At 48.8% G+C, this 20,935-nt stretch overlaps 1 protein-coding gene across 2 annotated transcripts in view; it reads right to left on the minus strand.

Annotated features, from left to right (window-relative positions):
* CPNE2 (copine 2) overlaps positions 1-20,935 on the minus strand; it is a 151,463-nt gene that overhangs the window by 41,215 nt on the left and 89,313 nt on the right. For both annotated transcript variants that reach the window (XM_084644288.1, XM_084644289.1), the window contains exons 9-12: positions 15,064-15,150; positions 14,088-14,147; positions 8,944-9,077; positions 7,198-7,252 (exon numbers count right to left, since the gene is read on the minus strand). In XM_084644288.1, coding sequence (XP_084500414.1) covers positions 7,198-7,252; positions 8,944-9,077; positions 14,088-14,147; positions 15,064-15,150 — 336 coding nt within the window. The remainder of the gene's footprint in view (positions 1-7,197; positions 7,253-8,943; positions 9,078-14,087; positions 14,148-15,063; positions 15,151-20,935) is intronic.

Raw genomic sequence — 20,935 nt, forward strand, 5'->3', positions numbered from 1 at the left:
GTCAAGTGGCATTCTGCCTGCATGCAGACCACAGAATCAGACCCAGCTCCCTGTTTAAAAACCTCACACAAAGAGGTGACGGAGAAAGAAGAGGCACAAAGAAGGCTGGCGCATATGGTCAGTCAATGTCATGTCACTCAAACACTTCCGACATACCCAAGCATTTTGTTATCAAGCCTTCTTCTCTTGGCTCCACTGGCCACAGACCAATATTGGACAGCACACCTCCACCCTGCCTACCCTACCACTCCCACCGTTGTCCTTACGGGAGGAGCTGTGTTCTCTGTGGAGAATGGCAGATTCCAGTTTTGCAGCTGAAGATTATTTGGTAACTTCAGCTAGAGCAGAAGCCAGCCAGAGCATGCATGGAGCAGGGCACCCCGGTGCTCTCCATAGCTCAAGCTCCCCATTTGCTGTCAGATTGAACACCAGCTGTTGATGTTGATCCAGAAGCTGTTTATGGTTTGGGCCCTGTGCATCTCAGCTGAGTTGCTTGAGCTGTATGGCTGGAAGGGGCAGGGAGGGGGAAGAGAAGGGGAACGGAGTCTAGCAATGGCCTGGTCTATACTACAGTTAGGTAACTCTGTAAGTGTCCACACTAAAATGTAGCTCCCGTCCCACCAATGGAAGTCGCCCACTACATCGACTTAATAACTCCATCTCCATGAGAGGCGTAGCGCTTAGGTCGATGTTAGGGTGACACAGTGTCTGTGTAGACACTGTGTTACTTACATCACTTGTTCACAGCTGACAGCCCGAGCCGACTAAGGACTTCCTGCAGCAGACCACGAGGATCAGGGACAGCAGCGGGGCCCACACCAAGGTGAGGAGAGTACGAACTGGTTTTGGTGGGGGAGAGGGTGGCTGTAGCAACTGACTTATATGGGGGCAAATGGCTCCAGCTCTCAGCCCAGGGCAGGGTAGGCAGGCCATCTTTTCAATGCCCCACCATGCCCCACACAGTTAAGTTGGCGGAAGCGCTTCTGGTGAGGACACGCACCGCCCACAGAAGCAGCACCGCTTTAATGGCTGCAGTGGCTGTACGTTGACTTCATTTTGTAGTGTAGACATGCCCACACTGGAATTTGCTTCTCCCTTTGTCCCCCAACCAGAGCTGACCGACATCGGCCACGTCTCCACTAGGGAAACATGTTTAGACAGAGTGTTGAAAGGGGGGGAGGGAATAGCTCAGTGGTTTGAGCATTGGCCTGCTAAACCCAGGGTTGTGAGTTCAATCCTTGAGGGGGCCATTTAGGGATCTGGGCCAAAAATTGGGGATTGGTCCTGCTTTGAGCAGGGGGTTGGACAAGATACCTCCTGAGGTCCCTTCCAACCCTGACGTTCTATGATTCTGTGAAACGCCAGTGTGTCGTAGAGGGTCCTCGACCAGCTAACACAGGTTAGAACTCCACCAGCCTTGTCCACACTTGCATTTCAGCACAGTGTCTGACTCTCTACAAACACTCTTTTTTTCCCTAGGGAAGACAAGGCCAGTTAGGGCAAGTTGCAAGGCCTCGCTATAGTACTCAGGCTTTTTTCCAGAGGGGAAGATTTGACAGGAAAGTGCCCTGAGTTTCTTGTGATGGGCGAATAGCGTGGTAGTATTTTTTTGCACTTGCTCCTAGAGAACATGGTAGGTGCATTTTTGTAAGTAACTAAGTCACTGATGCGACCAACCACTTTATCTCCATGGGACTTTGTGGATGAATAATCAACAGCAGAGAAACTGCATTGAGTTTATCTCATACTGAAAAAAGCGTAAGGGAGAAAAGTCCAAGGGCTTGGCCAATTGGCTACAGAGCCGTTCACCTTTGGCCTGCAGGTTCAAGTCCAGGCTACATGGGTACTGATTTTAAGGGAATGTCTACACTCTGATTAGACCCCCACGGCTGGCCTGTGACAACGGGCTCAGGCTAAGGGGCTGTTTAATTGTGGTGTAGATGTTCAGGCTGCAACCCTGAGCTCTGGGACCCTCCTGCCTTGCAGGGTCCTAGAGCCTGGGCCCGAGCCCAAATATCTACACCACAATTAAACACCTGTTTGCCTGAGCCCCACGAACCTGTCAGCTGGCTCGGGCCAGCCCTGGGTTTTTAATTGCAGTGTAGACAAACCGCCAGTGGCCCACTGATGGCTGTTTGATGGTGTATGGCAAACGGGTTAATGGTCTCACTCTAGGTCCTAGTAGACACCTGTCTATGCTGTATAACCATCAGAATTGCCCCTTCGCTGACACTCAGAAGAGAGGCTAGGGTCTGAATGGGCAGAATTACCCTATCATAGGGCCCTACCAATTTCATAGCTGTGAAAAACATGTCACAGACCGTGAAATAAACCCTTCCCCATGAAATCTGATGTCCCCTTGTTCCTGGGGGCACCCCAGGAAAGGGGGCTCCTAGCTCCGGCTGGGCAGGGGAGGGACAGGACTTGTCCATCTCCTGCACAGCTGCTCTGGGGGGGGCGGGGTGTGTGGAGATCAGACCCACCTCAACCTCTGGGAACCTCCTGCGGCTGCAGGAAGCTCTGCAGTTCCTGCTTTCAGAGTCCAGCTCTGAAGGCAGCACAGAAGTGAGGGTGGCAATCTTGTGACTCCCCTAATAACAGGTTTGCAACTGCCCCTGATCCCCTTTTGGGTTGGGACCCCCACGGTTACAACACCATGAAATTTCAGATTTAAACGTCTGAAAATGTGAAATTTACCCATTTTCCAATCCTATGGCCGTGAAATTGACCATAATGGACCGTGGGGCCTTACCTATCACCTTTAGAAGTGGGCAGCCTTGGGGCACTTTGTCCCACCAGTGTGGGGGGAAATGGTGCAATCCAGGTGTTATGCATCCCACTGTGCCCAATGCCCCGAAGGTGGGAGCCTGGTACAGCCCCCAGCGACAGAGCCTGGCTCCCTATCGCAAGCTATTTCAGTCTATGCCTTGAAGTCCCCGGTTCAATCCCTGGTATGTCTGCCAAGATGGCGGCTGTTCCACTTACACACCCCTGCCCTGCAATCCAGGGACAGAAGACTTGGATCTTCAGAGCTGGCACTGTGGTCCCTTCAGCCCATATTCCATTTGCTTTGGAAAAACCCTCCCCTTCCCCCATAGTGAGTATTTCAAAGATACCAAGGCTGCATGAACGAAGCCCATGCATAAAACCCTGATGGACTAGGGCAGAACAACGCGGGCAGGAAGAGTGCGCAGCGAGCCTGGGCAAGAGCAGCTAACAGAGCTGCTGCATCTCATTCCAGGAGCCAATTAGCAATGAAAACACTGGGGCTATTTCAGAACAGGTTTTAAAACACAGTGCAGAGTAGCAGCGAAATGTAATTTTGAAAATTAAAGCTATTTTTCAGCCAACAGATGCTCAAAGCGACAATATCAGATAACCTTTCGTGAGACCCGAAGGACATGCACATCACTGGCCAACGCAATCACAGGAACTCATGGCTGGAAGCTTTGCCGCCCATTCCTCCCACCCTCCGGTCTCTATTACCATCTCCTGTGACACCACGGCCTAATTTAGGGCCCTATTATTTTGTAAAATAGTCGCACCTAGAGGCCCTACCTAAGACTGGGACCTTATTGCACTAGGTGCTGTACAAATACATTGCAAGAGACCCTCATTGCCCTGAAGAGTTTCCTATCTAAATAGACAAGCGTAGGAGGGGAAATAGAGGAACAGGCAGGGTGAAGTGCCTTGCTCAAGGTCACACTGCACACCAGTGGCAGAGTCAGGAACAGAACCCCTACTTCTCCGGAGTCCCAGTCCAGTGCTCATGCCACTAGGCCATGACAACTCTGGGATCCTACAAACCGTGACTCCAGCATGCAGTCCTACTGACTTCTATAGCACCTTGTGGAGGAATTACTGCCGGCAGAAATGGGCCATTGGACTATACATTTTGCAGGGCAGGGCTTTCTTTTTTATTCCTCTGTAAAGCACCATCAAATCAGTACTGAGGGTAGAAATCCAGACGCTCCCCAGCTGGTAGTTTTCAAACAGAGAGATGGAAGAAAATCACTCGGAGGTATCAACTCAGGTAAAGGCCTGTCTTTAAAGCTAAGGTAGGTTGCAATCAGGGGTGCTGGAATGAGGGGGGGCACGGGGCCACAACCCCATCACTTTTACAAGTGGGAGGGCTTTTTATTAGCTGTAAGGGCGAGCGATGCGGGGGGGAAGGGGAGCGAGTAGGGAGGCGGGGCCTCGGGGAAGAGGCAGCGCGAGGGCGACAGCTGGGGGGGAGGGGTGATGCGCGGGCAGGGCCATGGTTCGGGCGCCCATGGCCCCTCCATTTTTAGGCAGTTTCCTCTGCTCCTGATATTGCAATACAAGGCGAGCATCAGAAAAACAAACATCTAAACCAACCTCTCTTTATAAGCCCTGCGGGACATAGCCCAGGGCATGTCCTGCGTGCCAGTGGAAAGGAGATGGGTAGAAATGACTGTAATGACTTTGCCCAGATGATTTGCAGTAAACGCCCTTCCTGAAAAGCCAAACTTTTCCACGGGACAATTGTGATTTTCCATGCGGAGAAGCGAAAGGATGGCTCCGATCTCACTCTCTGCCATGAATCTGACAAAGAGAGGGAGGAGAGAGAAAGGCCGAGTGCCTGACTCAGCCTCTCTGGCTGCCGGGCTAGCAACTCTTTTCCCGTGGGAAGGCACGTCCGGCCAGCCCCAGAGACTGGATGGGAGGTTAATTGATGTCCTAGATTGGTGCATTTTAAAGACCCAACACCTTAAAAACCAGGTTACATAGACCTCACTCAACATTTAGCACCCTGGCCTTTGGTTATGAAGTGCACAGCTCAATAGGGCAGAAAATCAGAGATGGAAAAAGACCTGTTAGGCCATCTAGCCCGTGCCTACAATGTATTCTCCAAAGATTCAGTTCAAAGTGCTCCAGTATGGAGCCTCCAGATCTTCCCTTCTACAGCTCACAAACCTCACTGCCGAGAGTTTTGCTACGACTCCGATGTTTTGTTGCCTCAATCAATCCAAGGCCCATTGAAGTCAACGGAAAGATTACAAGGCCCCAAAGCACGCACTGTGTCCAGAAATGGGAGAGTCTCCCTTGCAGTACAAAGGGTGCCGGGGCTGGTGGAATGACCTGCTCACTAGCTATGCCACGATGGGCACTGCTGGGATGTCTCCACCATTCAGAAGCGGAACATTTCAAAGTGAGGGGGGTTAGTTAGCGGGCAGCAGCAATCCACCCACTGCGGACACAGAGAGCACCGCTATATTCATGAGACACAAGCTGAAGTTTGTTTGACCATTGTAACGCCCCACATAAACATGCCTCTGAAGCCATGAGTGGAAACAATGGTGCCATCAGAATTCCCCCTCAGAAGGCCAGCTTTGGGTCACAGCCTGTCCATGATAATGAACTTCCAGAGTAACCACTTTTAAACAGCCTGAACTCATGTCACCTACTGACCCAATCGGTGGTCCTGAACATCCTCAACTCTTACTGATGTCACCAGAGGCACCCAGCGACTCATGGGATCAGGGCTGTAGACTATTTTCTTTATGGCAGGGTCCACATTGTCCTGTCTGAAGCACTATGCCCATTTATGGGGCTGGAGAAATAACAATTCCACTGAAAAAGGGAGGAGAAATGCATACTGAAATCTCCTGCTATAAAGGCCTCAGAAAGGCACAATAGGGTCGCAACAGGTTACCAATAAATCGCTCTCCCATGGACAAGATCAGGTTCCGAAGTCTGAGTGCCCTGTGCCCTCTGTTAACCAAAGCAGAGATGTAGTAGCCCACTTTAGTCTAGAACCCCGCCAGAACCAATCTGGGTACCAGTGAGATTTTGGTCAGTGTACAGAGGCCAATACTGCATGAACACAAGAACAGGACAATGTAATGAACACAAATAACTGTGATGGGGAGACGCAGACAGGTTCAGTGTTCAGCCCGTGCTGTTCAAAAACACAGAGAGATTTGCTGTGTGCTAATTTACTACAGGTCTTAACACAACAAGATTCCATGGGCTAAATTCATCCATAGACACCAGAGGAGTTCCACCACGGACAAACGTGGCCCAGTATTTAGACAGAGCCAGAAACTCAGCAGGAGGATCACATACACTCTAAAATGCCTTCTCCTATATTCATGCACTGGCTCTTCCGTGAGCCACGGGTGTGAATTCTTTGGGATCTTAATTCTGCCAGCTGGTCCAAAGTCTCTGCAGGACGTTACAACAACAACGTATTAGGATATTAGGAAAAACTTTTTCACTAAGAGGGTGGTGAAACACTGGAATGCGTTACCTAGGGAGGTGGTAGAATCTCCTTCCTTAGAGGTTTTTAAGGTCAGGCTTGACAAAGCCCTGGCTGGGATGATTTAACTGGGCATTGTTCCTGCTTTGAGCAGGGGGTTGGACTAGATGACCTTCTGGGGTCCCTTCCAACCCTGATATTCTATGATTCTATGATTCAAACCGAAATGCGTGTTTACTGTGGAAACGCTGACTGGACTGGGTTTTGTAACGATGCTCTGAGCACCGCACCATATGTTAGGGGAGATTTCTTTTTTTGGCATGTGCATTTGCAGAACCATGTCCACTTTAACCATTTGAGTGCCTACTCCCAACGAAGATCAACATGGCTTTCGGGAGATTTGCTGAGAGCCAGCCCTGGAAGTGACTGGCTTTCAGCGCACCTGAGAACACGGACCGTACAAGATACAGTCCTTAAGGTGTAAAGATTTAAAACCTATGACTATCTTTCTGGGTCCATTTCCACACTACGTGTAAAACGTTACACAACGGACATTCCCTTTTCAGCCCCCTTTAATTTTGTCCTCGGTGTCTGTCTGACACACTTACCAAGTGGGCCCTGCCACTTTCCCCAAATCACTCCTGCCTCCTGCCAGGAGAGTGACTCAGTGGCTGACTAGGCCAATTAATGCCAATGCGGCTGCTCTAATGCCATCTTGAAAGGGAGGGAGAAATTGGCTGCCAGCCTCCCTCCCTTCACACACACGTACAATCATGTTTCCTTCTCCAAAGCTTGAAAACCAGAGCCCGTCTATCCCATCCCCCACAGCCCATCCCCTGCATAAAAAGCTCTCGAGTTACAACAGGCAGCCATTCTGTTCTGAACCCTCAGGAAGTCACAGACAGCTTTATTCCTGCTCAAGTGGACGCATACATTTTAAACATGCAGAGCATATGGCAGGCAGAATACTTTACCTTCCAGTCTGGCGGTAACTGGGCACCAAATCCCAGAGCAGGAAACATTTTGTCTCTTAAAAAAAAAATACAACCAAAACAAAACAGGAAGTGTTACTGGATTTGCACCCCCTCTCCAAACATACAACATTTCTTCACTCATGAAAGGTCTGACGAGGCTGGAAGGTACTCAGTACCTGAAGTGGTCATTGAATACAGATCTGTGGCAATCATTCCCAAGCAGACCCCAAATTGCAAGATTATCTTTTTAATATCGCATGGTTCTTAGGCCAATAGATGTGGGGGCTTTATTAGCCTTTGGGCTTTTCAGCCTTCTAGGGGTCACACTTTCAAGCTTTGCTCTGCAGTCACAAGAGCCAGAAATTTCTTCTCTTTTTAAGTCGTGGCTGAGATTCTCACGTCATTGCAGGATTGCCGGAGTTTGGGGTTGAAGAAAAGCACCAGCTATTCTATTGCAAGGTTCCCTATTGTAATCATGAGAGCTGGCAACACTGCTCCCAGGATCAGGCCCTAATATATTATCCAGTATTAGAACGCTGACGTTCCTATGATTGTTTGATTTATTGATTTTATGCCACACTAGAGGAACACACAACCGGTTAATCGAGGGACACAGGCATGTTAGCACAGCTGTTTATGGGAAAAGATACTAGGGCAGAGGGAATCTGCTTTTCAAATGGACAGCCCGCACACTGTAAGGGCTTGTCTACATGGAGCAGCAGTACACGCTATGGGGATGTGATTTCGAAGATGCACTAATGCATTGCACGCTGGCTCGTGGAGACTCTGCTGGTGCTCACTTAAGGTTCCCTAGTGCACTTGAACACTGCATCAGCAGGGACCAATTAATATGCAACACAGTTGTCTATTTTAGAAATCATATCCCCACAGCTAGCATTACCCCACCATGTAGACAAGCCCTAATAAGGGTATGTCTACACTGGACGCGAAGCCCAGGTTTGACTCAGGTTTGAGCCCACGCCCCACTTCTGTCCACACACAAATCAGTCTGACTCGGGTCTGTAAGCACTCAGGAGCTGGGTGCTAGGACTCTGCTAAGGGGATGGATCAGAGTCTGAGTCCTGCTGAGACTCAGGTCCAAGCCCTGTCATGTTGCAGTGTGGATACGGCTCAAGGGGCACACCGAAGTCAGGTGGCCTGCATAGTGCAGTGTGGACACGTTAGCACCATTCTGAGACCCAGGTCCAGCAACTATAAGACCAGGCTTACAATGGTCAAGCATGGGGTTGGAAACATGGAGTCCACAAGTCCTGGTCCCACAGAACTGGGCTAAGAGTGCAGTGCAGACCTACCCCTGAGTGAGAGAATGGTTGGTCTTTGATGGTGTGAGGGCAGATGGGATTATTTTCAACACCCCATTTATGCTTGAATTCTCCTCTCCCCAGAAGAAGAAGAAAAGAGAGATTCACTTCTGTATTTATTTGGCAATTCATGGCTGAAACAACAACTTGAATTTGTGTCAGTTTTCATCCATAGATCTCAGAGCGTCACTTAAGCGGGTATTTAACCCCATTTTACAGATGGGGAAACTGAGGCACACAGAGGGGACGTGATTTGCCCAAGATATCGCAGTAAGCGAGTGCAGAGTCAAGTGCCCCATCCTGCTAAACCATGCTGCCTATGTGCACTAGCAATGGAGGGAACGTAACCTGCCAATATCCTACCGAGGGAAGAGAACACTCTGGGCCAAGCAGCTATGATCCAAATGGACGAGACAGTACTTACGAGTCATAGTCCTGAATGATCTGTCCGACTGCCCAAATAGCTGACAAGTATTCGTTTGTTCCCATGGGATTGATATAGTGCAACGAAGAGGGGTCCCGCGGATTCCCATTGGATGCTGTGAAGTCAATTCCGACCTGAATAGGAAGACAGAAGCACAGACCTGTAGAAATCTCCATTATAAATCCAGCTAACAGGTCTATGGACCAGGCAGAAAACTTCACTGTCTTCCCACCACCCCTTTCATGATGAATCATAGAACCAAAGGACTGGAAGGGACCTTTATCTAGTCCAGTCCCCTGCACTCAAGACAGGACTAAGTATTATCTAGACCATCCCTGACAGGTGTTTGTCCAACCTGCTCTTAAAAATCCCCAATGATGGAGATTCCACAACCTCCCTAGCCAATTTATTCCAGTGCTTAACCACCCTGACAGTTAGGAAGTTTTCCTAATGCTCAGTCTAAACCTCCCTTGGGGCAATTTCTTATGTCTTGCTTACAACACTCCTGCTAATACATCCCAGAATGATCACTTTTTTTGCAACAGCGTTACACTGTTCACTCATATTTACTTCATTTTCACTTGGGATCAGCATAGCAGTTTGGACAAAATGTAAACCAACCTCACCCCATGCCAAAATTTTTGAAAGTTTCTAGAAGTTCAATTCTTTTGCATAGGCTTTCCTACAAAGCTTAGTTGATTAAAACCAGAGTCTATTTGGTCTAGGTTTTACGCCTTCAGCGGCTCGGGTCCACATTTTTCAGAAGTGGCCACTGTTTTGGGCGTAACAGTCATTTTTGAGTGTCCCCTTGGAGGACCAAGAGACTAATTCCCAGAGGTATTGAGTACCAGTGGCGCATGCTGAAGATAATTTTCATTTCAGGTCCTCAGAAGATCTGTTAAAAATCAGACCCAAGATAAAGCAGATTAAATCGGGTGCCCAAAAATAAAGCATCTCAAGTCAGAGACCACTTTTGAAAATTTTTGGACTGAGCTTCTCCATGCGCCTGTGTGCTTCCTATTTACAGTCTGAATCAGAAGGACTGAAATACCAGAAGCGGTCCTCAGTGCTTCCACCTTGTCCGCTCCAAAGTGCTAAGCCCAGGAAGAAACTCCATGAGCCAAATTCAGCGGCGTTATCCCAGAGCTGAATTTTACTCTTCCTGTTCAGAGAAAGAGGAGAAATCCCACCGGTGGACAAGCAAACCTCAAACAATTGGGCCAGATCCAGAGGTGACATAAGTGATGGCGCAACTGGCAAATCAGTAAGAGCCTGAGTGTAACTTACACACCAAGAGCCGACTCTCCTTTGTCCTGCCCCTTGTACGGTCATAGTTCTCCCTCTGGCCAGATCTGAGCAGAGTACATCAAGACCCGTTACAAAATGGAAGGATGCCATTTAACATGCACTCTGCATTAATAAAAAGTGACTACAGAGGTGAGTGGGGGACAGAAAGGCAGGGCATCAGCAGGAAAAGCAACCCAGGAAGGTGCAATTCCTACTAAAACCCAGCCCCTCCCACTTCCTTGGTGACTAAAATCATGCTCGCTTACCAGCATGCACCTCATCACCTGTGACATCAGCTCTGAGTTAGGCCCAGGCCAGTTAATGAGGCAAATCCACCCCGAGTAACTGCACTGATGCCGGCTTACACCAGGGATCAGCTTGGCTCACGGAAATTCATGTCTCCTTCTCTTTTCTTTGTAGGGTTGGCACTTGGCACCAGTATTTCCAGGTCTCCGATAGGACGGAAATGCTGCCCAACAAGGTTTCTAGGTCACGCCCAGCAGAGGTAGCTGTGGGCCTATGGGAACTGCCTCTTGTTACTCTAGTATTTTGGTTCGGGATGCAAACAAGGCAAGGCAGGACGCATGGATAAGCACAGCAGCATTAACCTCATCTTTCAGCTGCAGTCCGGTCAGCTCAGATTTTATCCAAAAGGGTTTGCTGATCCTTAAGTCGGAAGCAAATTAATGCTCTAGACAAAGAAATGGAAAGTGGGGGGTGGGAGGGAAGGCTCCTTGCGTTCCCCTGGCTTCCCTCATTTTCCTGCAAAAGATGTTTATTAGACACAGAATCTAGTCTATGCAGGTTTTTAATGCCGAGCCCTTCAGTGCAGTATCCCATTCCCTGTCAGGGCACTAGCAGAGACAGAATGATCCCAGTGTTAACATTAAGGAGTCACGTTCACAGCTGTTGTTCCACCCTGAAACATACACGTGTATCTGTGTCAGGTTAGCAGGCAGAGGCCCCAGCTGCGGTCAGCCCTTGTTGCGCTAGGCACTGTACGGACACTCCGTGAGACACCCAGGAGAGCTCATGATCGAAACAAAGGGCAGGAGGGGAAACAGTCGCGGGTTGGTGAAGTGATTCTCCCCTGGCCACACACCAGGACAAGGGAAGGAAACTTGTGTCTCCTGGCTCCCAGTCCCTGTCCTCTCTCTCCTCTTGTGTATATATAGACACCATCAACACCTGCAGCATCACCAGTGGAAAATGAATGGGAACCAAGTGGGTAAAAGCTGATGAGTGTTTGTCTAAAGTTGTGAATTCCCCTCAGCACAAAGCCACTGGATGGGCTGGGAAGTGCCATTTTTAGAACCCCATTTCCTGATCTTCTCTTGCTTCCTTTCAGCATCTTCTTCCAGTTTTTCATGGTCTCCCGTGACACCACGTGACTTTCAGGGCGGCACCAGGCCCTTGTCGACAGGCAGCCTTTCATAATTCGGGGTGCCCTCTCTCTGCAGCGGCTCCTCAAATCATTACCCAGCAGTTGCTACTGGTAACTTAATCATAGAATCACAGGGTTGGAAGGGACCTCAGGAGGTCATCCAGTCCAACCCCCTGCTCAAAGCAGGACCAATCCCCAATTTTTGCCTCAGATCCCAAATGGCCCCCTCAAGGATTGAACTCACAACCCTGGGTTTAGCAGGCTAATGCTCAAACCACTGAGCTATCCCTCCCCGCAAGTTGGTATTGTGCCTACAGGATAATAAATGAAGAACTACCCTCCCTTACTGAAACACTAATCACAGAAACATTCCATTTAAAAAAAAAAACGAACAACAAAGATGGCCAATTACCGGTAGATCGTTAAACCATAGGGTGGATTTCAGCTTTTCATGCCGATGTACACAGGAGTTTGGTGTTACCAGTAAACTTAGTCATTTTCCCTTTTGTTCCCTCTTTTGCTCTAAGACCTTAACACAACAGTTGAGCTGTGTATAAAAAGCTCTGGCATTCATTTCTGTTTCTATGGTAACTCTTCCTTTCCCCCCCATCTCCTCCTCCCTCGCCTCCTATCTCTTTTTAGACAACAAATAAAAATTGGCATGCTGCACACACACACGGATCTCTAGATACTGTACTAAAAACCGGAATTTTCAGAAACTGGGGGGTGGGGGGGTGGAACAGTTAAACTCGAGGGCAGTTGTTTCTTCTCGAGTTGCTCCTGACAAATCACGTGCACGCTGGCTCAAACAAGAGGGGCTAGAAATGCAAAGGGAAACACCAAAATTCTCCCATTACATCCAAAGCGTACGTCAGCAACATTCCAAACGAGTGAATTCCACTCAAAAATCAGATCAGCTTTTCAAGGCAAAATTAATGTAAACCCCCAACCAATGACTGCGAACTTCAGAAGACGATCTAGAGATTCAGCTGGGTTAGACTAAAGCCCCAAAGAACTTGGAGCCATCTTTGAACTTCTCAGGTCTGTAGGGAGTTAGCTGGAGCTGTCTCCAAGAATGGCTCTCTCCCACATGAGACTCCCAAGGCTTCCTGGTTCATCTTCAGGCAACACAAGACTCCAAGAACAGGGTCATTTGTAGTATTTTACAGCATTTCCACTTCAAGCTGGAACCAGGAAGTGCAGAGGCAGAGGCCAGTGTGAAAAATAGTGGGGAGAAGTTAATGGATCTTTTTCAAACCTCAAAAAAAGGGCTGGTAGTTTTGAGTGAGGGATCTGGGGGAAGTTTGATCTTCATTGATCTGGAAAACTGCTCCGTGGTGCTGATAAAAAAAAAAAAAAAAAAAAAGTCCGTCCTCATTTCCCCCCCGTACATCCTATGAAGTAGCACTGTGGAGAATTCCAGGGACCAGACACAGAAGAAAGATCATATGTATTCTAATTTCCTGCAGGATTCCAAGCTGTTCAAACCTGAACGACAGTACATTTGCCCAGGGCAACAATGAAGGTTTGTCACATGTTGGAGAGTTAACAAATTGAGCCAAACAAAACATAGCTCAGCTCATCCAAACACGCAGGCCCAAAACGAGATGGAGAGAGGAGGTGCGGCACCTCTTGAAGAGGAAGCAGAAAAAAGGCTACTCCATACTGGGTGTACTGGGAAGCGGCTGGCTTCTTGGACCATGGACAATACCTGTGAGACATTCTGACCTACAGATACACTCCTGAGAGTATCAGAGACACGCCTGCAAACGAACGGGACTCAGAGCTGGAGAAATTCCAGCTGCCAGGGAGACCTTCTGAGAGGACTGCTTGGGTCGCATACCCAGAAAAACGTGACCGTGGATCCAGCAACAGAAATGCTTGGGTAACTATTGACCTAGGAAGCACGTACAGTCACTATGACTGGGTGTGCGCATTCGTGATAATTATGCACAATTTGTGCCAACTGTGGTCAACAAAAACGATTTAGCGAATCCTGTCATTCTTCACGCCATAGGTGGCGCCTGAGTGAGCCTGGAGGAAGCCTGAAAGCCTTCGAATCCAAAATCAGCTCCTGATGTGGTCTCATGGGGACAAACCAGTCACTATTTATGCGGGGGCAACTCACCCTTCTTAGAAATGGGAAGAAGTTGCACTGGCGAAAAAAATCACAATGCACTAGGGTAGGTTGTGTTTCTGCTAGGGGGTTTCCGTCGGTGCAGAGACATCCGTGTAGCTCTGCTGGTGGCTAAAATCCTCGTCCTGACAAAGGTTAAGGGTGAAGACAAAGGCTTCTGAGCTACTATAAAGGACAAGGTGCTGTAGGAAGGCTAAACACAGAGAGCTTCCAATGACCTTTAAAAACGTTTGCCCAATGCGTATGTTAGTGCACAGACCCCAGCCCAGAGCTCCCGATCAATTACGTTTTTCATTCATTACACCTGATGGACAAAGAGCAGCAAAAAATACTTACAGTAAACATTAACTGGCAGCCCCCAAGGATGTAGTCCAGGAAGGAGTAATCCCTGGTTATCTGAAAGAAAGAGGAAAGAAAGACTTTCAAAGCCGCATTTCAGCACCCTTCATCATCAGTAAAGTCCTGGAAGGCTTAGAAAAAACAAAAAACATGGTGTAACTGTTGAGCAGCTGACATTTTGACCCCTTCTCTCAAACTCTTTGCTCGCGGGATGAAGCAAATGTGGAGAAATGTCTGGATTTCCTGAGGCAGCCTTTCATTTCTACATCAAAACCAAAGGTAGCGCCGTTGAAAGGTGCCCCCGTGTCAGCGGGATGACCGCCATCTTGAACTGGGCACCTCCCGAGCTCAAAATGTGGCGTGAAATCATGGCTTTATCCCCCTCAACCCTTAAGAATTATCAGGGGAGGATTACGTTTTATTTATGGCCGCTCGGGATATTGCGCACGGCCTTGCAGCCTAAAACAAGTCAGGGCCAAGCCAGTAATTGCACAACTCCCCATTCCACATCCCCCTTCTTACCAGCTTGTTATTCTCCCGCTTCTGGGTGGATTCCAACAATTTCAGAAGGTCGTTAAACAGACCAGAGACCTCTGATCCTTTTCAGGAAGGTTATTGCCATAAAGCAGCGGGTGGCTTGCCACCAGAGGTGAAAGCAATGGGCACAGCAACACGTCCATTCATGCGGTCCTGCTCCACAGAAACCTTTGATACTCCACGCTCTGCCTAATTCTACAGAACCCTTCGTACCGCACTGCTGCAGCATCATGACTGCATACCGGACCCAATGCAGCGGCATGATTTTTTACGTTTTGCTGGGCAAGCAGAGGAGCGTCGCTTTACTAGTGATTTGCATCCGTTGGTCCATCACGGTTTTTCTAGTGGGATTTTGCTCCTGAACTCTCCTCCGATCTGGGCACCTCCTCCCCTCCCACCCAACAAGAGACAGGGTTTTTAAAAGCTTTGCACTCACTTTGCAGGATTTCACAATGATGACGCCCGAGTTCTTGTAATTCTTTTTCTTCTTTTGTTTTTTGGGGTTAATGCATTCTAATTCGAGCTGTAACAAACAAGACACACAGCACCCCATGTGAAAGCCAAGTTCCGACAAGGGCTGGCCATCCCATTCAGTGTAGGATAGCAACCCGGAAGTCTGGAGCTCATGGGCACGCTAGCTGATCTGTCACCTAAGTACTTCTCAGCCAACAGCTGAGTCTCCCAGTGTAAGCCAGCTGCTGCAACAACCAAAAACATCTCAGAGTAATTAATGGGTAATATTATTCTTCATTTTTAATGATTTTTCATCTTTAAAACAATAAAAAACATTTTACCCCACTGTAGCACCTTCTGCCCAGGGATTTCAGAGTGCTTAACAGGCACGAATGAAGCTTATGAGTTATCTCTATTTGACAGTGGGGGGGATAATGGCGTATGGAGGCTGAGGCCCACTTGGGTAACCTCTAGTTTTTGAGTACCCACCTGGAGAACCCTTGGGAGTGATTTATAGAGGTGCTCACACCCACTAATTTCTGTCCCCAACATAGCACTCACCTTGGGTTATCTAAGGGGATGGGAGGGCGAGAGAAAGCCATTGCAAGTGGGGAATGGGGCATCGTTCCTTGGGAGTTCAACAATCTGCTCCAGTGTGAAGGAACACATATGCTCTTCAGAAACCAATTCAATCCAGCAGCAATTTTTCAGCATTAACTGGATAGGGAGAGCCTCTTTCAGAAGCAGAGATGCCATCCCAGCTTTCCCTTCAGTAGTTCTAATGATTGGTCACCCTTACTTAAAAATGTGTGCCTGGTTTCTCGTGTGAATTTGTGTTGCTTCAGCCTCCAACCCCTGAATCTCAGGATGTGTTTTTTCCCCCTTGCTAAATAGCTGCCTACAAACAGAAATCTCTTCCCTGTGCAGGTATTTGTAGACCATGGTTAAGCCACCTGTGACCCTTTTTTTGGATAGATTGAGCTTCGGAAATCTCGCATTGTGAGGCATGGTTCCCAGACCGTGAAACGTTCTTATAGGTCTTTCCGGAGCCCTTTTCCCCAGTTTCCGCAGCTTTTTTGGGGAAGCGTGGACACCAGACCCAGACGCGGCATTCCAGAAGTGGGCTCCCAGATGCCATATATAGGGGTAATACCACTACCCTACTCCTACTTGGGGCTTCCTGCCTATATATTCAACTATTGTGTGTTGGGCTGAGAGGGCTTCGCGAACATCAGTGCTTCAGAAATAAGGGACAAGCCAAAGCCACATTTAAAGGAGAATAAAACTCCACCCCAGACAGAAGTCAGAGTCCTTCCCCAGGTAGGGCTGTACAGGCCCATCATGAGAATCTTTAGTGGCCGGGGTTGTGTCCAGTCTGAGTATCAGCATGTAGCAGGCTCAGTGGCATCACCAACGGTCCACATGCAATGGCAGAGCCAAGGAGGGCCATAGTGCTACCCACCCAGGGATTCCCAGAATGGCTTCTCATCCTCCAGACAGGCACATGGGGAGACAGTTCAGTGGCCCGCAGGCACATGCAGCTCCTGGGTGCCGTGTAGCACGCTATCTCGGTTAACCACCATTGCTCATCTGCAGCTCCCTTCATCCAGCGGCCCACGTGACCCAACTGACAAACCAACCCCTGGCTAGAGTGAGCACAGAACCTGGTCACAGAATCAGACCCAGGGTTGGACATGGCCACTTGGCTTGAACCGAGACTGCCTGCGTTTGGGAATGGAGTGGGGGAAATCCTGCCACCTAACCTAACCCGAGCCTCAGTCCCAGCAGAGATGGTGCCTCAATCCCCTTCCCAGAGATTCCGTTAAAGTGCCCAGCGGGTCTAACTGGTAAGAACTTAGCTCTAATGACCAATATTTGTTTCCTTCCTCAGTGTTGGGTTGCTGGCTCCTCATCTCTGCTCTCTTTGGAGATGGAATAATTCCTTTTCAGCAGAGAGCTTGTTACTTTGTAGGGTCAATCATGTCCTTCTCGTCCCCAGATTACATCAATTTAGCTCCCTCGGCTTCAGATGTCTTGTCCTCCAGCCTTGCCTCAATTTTTACTGTCCTTCAGTTTCTCCTACTTTCGTCCCCAGATACTTTAGGGGAAAGGATAGATACCTTTCCCCTAAATGGTCCTCCCGCCCCCGGGACCAGATTTTCAGAGAAAGCTCAGCTCCCCTTTGGGCACCTAAATCAGTAGCCAGATTTTGAAAAAAGCTCAGCAAAGCCGGGTTTTGAAAAGGTGGTTCTGACCCCACCGCTGAGATCTTTTGAAAGAGACGTTGACCAGCTCTGGGTACTGAGCCCTTGAAAATCTAGCCCATAGCGACGCCCTTGTATGCTTAAGATCACAGCTTTATAAACATATTTCCAACATAGGGCAAAGCTGAACGGAGAAAGTATAAACCCAGCCCCTTGGCTTGGAGTTAGCAAACACAGGCATGTTAAGGGGAGTCAAGACCTAGTGGGAAATTGAGTCTGGATAATATTGCCAAACAGGTGCCATGGGAGTGCTGTTGTATATTCACACAAAAAGAGCAGAGACACACTGCTGATGGCTTCAGCTCCTGGGGTCTGCAATAAAGAGGCTGTCTGAGTTATTTACAGCAAGTAGTTGTATTAGGAGCACTGGGCACTAGACAGAGCAGAAAGCAGGAAATAGACAAGAGTCCAAGCTGGAGGAAGGCAGAGGTTGATTAGTCACTGGGTAAACCAGTGTGTGTACTTGTTCTATTTATAAGCTGTTACAGAGACGTGCCCCAGCCCCTTCCCCCCTTTCTCCATAAACCTTCCCTCTTCCCAGACGTATGTACAGTAAAGGTGTGTCATACACAGTAGATCTGGGAATGTCACAGTCTATCCTTTACACTGTCTTCTTGAACAGTTATTGTGTAGCAATAACTTGGCTCTCGCCAAGATCAAGATGTTATTCTCCGAGGCGGTGTACATACAAGTAAGTAGAAGGCAGTTCTTAACCTATCTGCCTCGCAATCTACGGGATAGGAGAGTTATTATTCCCATTGTACAGGTGGGGTTTTCAGTCACAGAGAGAGTAAATGACTTGCCCAAGCTCTCGCAGATAATCTGTAGCAGAGCCAGGAATCAAACCCAAATCTCTTGAGGCCCAACTTTAACCATCCTCCTTCTCTGCAGTATCGCGTCATCTCTACAAGCGGCACCACAGAGCCAACTAGTAGAAGTTTACAGGGACTATCTGTAGATACAGGCATGGACAGGAGTGAGAGGCTACCCTTCAGGAAGAAGGACTAAGCAAAGGGAGAGACACAGAGGAAAGGAGGAGTGTGACTAGATCACAGAGAATCCACATTATCGACAGGCATCATTCCAGACAGCCAGTAAATTAGACCTTGAGTCATCTGCAAGTGGGACCGAACTTCAGCTGCCCTAAGCACTGTGGCTCTCACAGCTTTTATAAAGAATCATAGAATATCAGGGTTGGAAGGGACCTCAGGAGGTCACCTAGTCCAACCCCCTGCTCAAAGCAGGACCAATCCCCAACTAAATCATCCCAGCCAGGGTTTTGTCAAGCCTCACCTTAAAAACTTCTAAGGAAGGAGATTCCACCACTTCCCTAGGTAACGCATTCTAGCGTTTCACCACCCTCCTAGTGAAAAAGTTTTTCCTAATATCCAACCTAAACCTCTCCCACTGAGAATATTTGGCCAAGTATGTCAGAAATCTTGTGTCATCATGTAGGTCAAGTACCAGCACATTTTCTGGGAAGAAATCCCAGGGCAGGAAATGAATCACTCAATAGTTTCCAGTTATTTTAATGAGAAACAACTTTAAAAGCTGCCTTGGTTTGGAGAGAGAATGTGGCCAGAGGGTGGGGCAGAGGCCTGGACATTTAGGTGCAGGAGATTCCTTAGCATTTGGGGGTGGTTAGAACCACGCCGATCCCAGATGCACTGCAGTGAGCAGACCTAGGGTGCGTCTACACAATAGCAGGGAGCTGTAATTCCCAGTTTAGGTAGATGTACACAGACTAGCTCTGCTCGAGGTAGCGCCTAAAAATAGCAGGGTGGCGGTAGCGGCCACTTGGGCTAGCTGCCCGAATATGCACTCAGGGGAGCGGCTGGAGTTGTACGCAGGAGGGTAGCCTGTGCCACGCTGCTAATCTTAGCGCAATCGCTCGAGCAGAGCTGGGGTGGGTGTGTCTGCCCAAGCCAGCACACTTTAACACTACCCCTCCATTCCCGCCACAGGGCCAGGCTGCCGGAGGCTTTGTACGGACAAAGCCACTTGACGCATGTGTGGGGCTAGGAGCTACTTTAATGGCGGCCTCTAAAATTGTACTTAGATGCCAGATCCCAGACAAAGGAGAGTAGGGGTGCCTGTCTGAGAGAAGCTTTTAGCACCAGGTGGAAATACTCTTCTCATTATCCTGCAGCACTGGAATGGGGCGTCTTCGCTAAAACATGCAGTTCTTTATGCAGCAAAGCATCTTCTGGGATTCGATGCAGGTGCAAGTGAATGGTCTGAGCATCAATTCTTTCCAGCCCTCTCAGGATATTCCCTACTGCTGTGAAGAGGGACAAAAATATGACATTTATGGGCATAGTCCCCCATGAGAACTCGACAGCAGTAGCCGGCAGGTCAATGGGAGGTCTGGGCTCATGCTATTCTGTATGTTCAGGTCTAGCTGTCAAAGGAGATGGACACTCGCTGGGTGTTAGGATGTACGTGAATTACAGGCTCCACTCTGATTCAGTCTCCCAGGGACAGTGCAAGTGGCGTTTTAAGTTATATTAAAGCAAGGACAAAATTAAATGAAAGAGAATCAGACCCCTTCAAAAAGCCCCGAAAGAATCAAAACGAGGAAATGCCGGCAGAGCAATCCAACCGGAACATGCAGGATGCAGAGGAATCTCACCGCACCAACACCCGCCCAGTTCATCTGAGATCACGGCCCAAGACCTGCGCTTCTCTGTTGGGCAGCCAACTCTGAAGCCTTCACTGGGTCTGCACAAGTCATTACACCTCTGTGCCTCAGTTTCCCTGTCTGTAAGACAGGGATCATGACGCTCACCCACATCACAGAGGAATTTGTAGGGGAGGTAATTAAGGCCTGCACAGTACTCGGAAGGTGGATGGAACTCAAGGAAGTGTTTAGTAGCAGGGTTACTGAAGTTGAACGTGGGTTTTGTAGCTAATGCAGTCGGTTGGGAATCAGGGGAAATAGGTTCGATTCCAAGCTCTGACAGACTTCCTGGGTGGGGTCACTGTCCCTCTCTGTTCCTCATATGGGATAATTCTTACCTTCTCCCACCCTGTCTGGTCTATTTAGACGGGGAGTTCTTTGGGGTGGGCACTGCCTCTCATGGTGTGTATATCGATACTGGCACTGGATTTCCCGTTCAGGTAGACAATAGTCGCAGCGGCGCGAGCGGCTAGCCAGCAGACTACACACCTAGGATCTCGACGAGGGTCACACTCAGGGTGGCTCCCACTGCCACGGCTCCCCTGCTATTTTTAGTGCTTTAACTCAATCAGCACTAGCGTGGGTTTGTCTCCTGGAGCTGGAAGTGTGGATGTACCCAATGTGTATGGACATGGCCCCGCACAATGAGGCCTAATCTTGGTGTGATTGCAGTACAAATAAATAACCACCACCCAGAACCCGTGGAAGGAAATGGAGCTCTATTATATGCCTTCATTACCTTGAACCTGCTGGCATCTAAAACAACAACCCCAAATCTCAGCCGGGCTGGAGAAAAATTGCCATGTCATGCTGCGAGAGCTGCCGTGTGACATGGAGTAGCATCATCACATCACCAGGGCTGGCCAGGTGGACACAAAGCTCAACCCCATGTGGCAGACCCCTCAGTTAGC

The sequence above is a fragment of the Lepidochelys olivacea genome, assembly GCF_965140295.1.
Source record: "Lepidochelys olivacea isolate rLepOli2 genome assembly, chromosome: 12".
NCBI lineage: Eukaryota > Metazoa > Chordata > Testudines > Cheloniidae > Lepidochelys > Lepidochelys olivacea.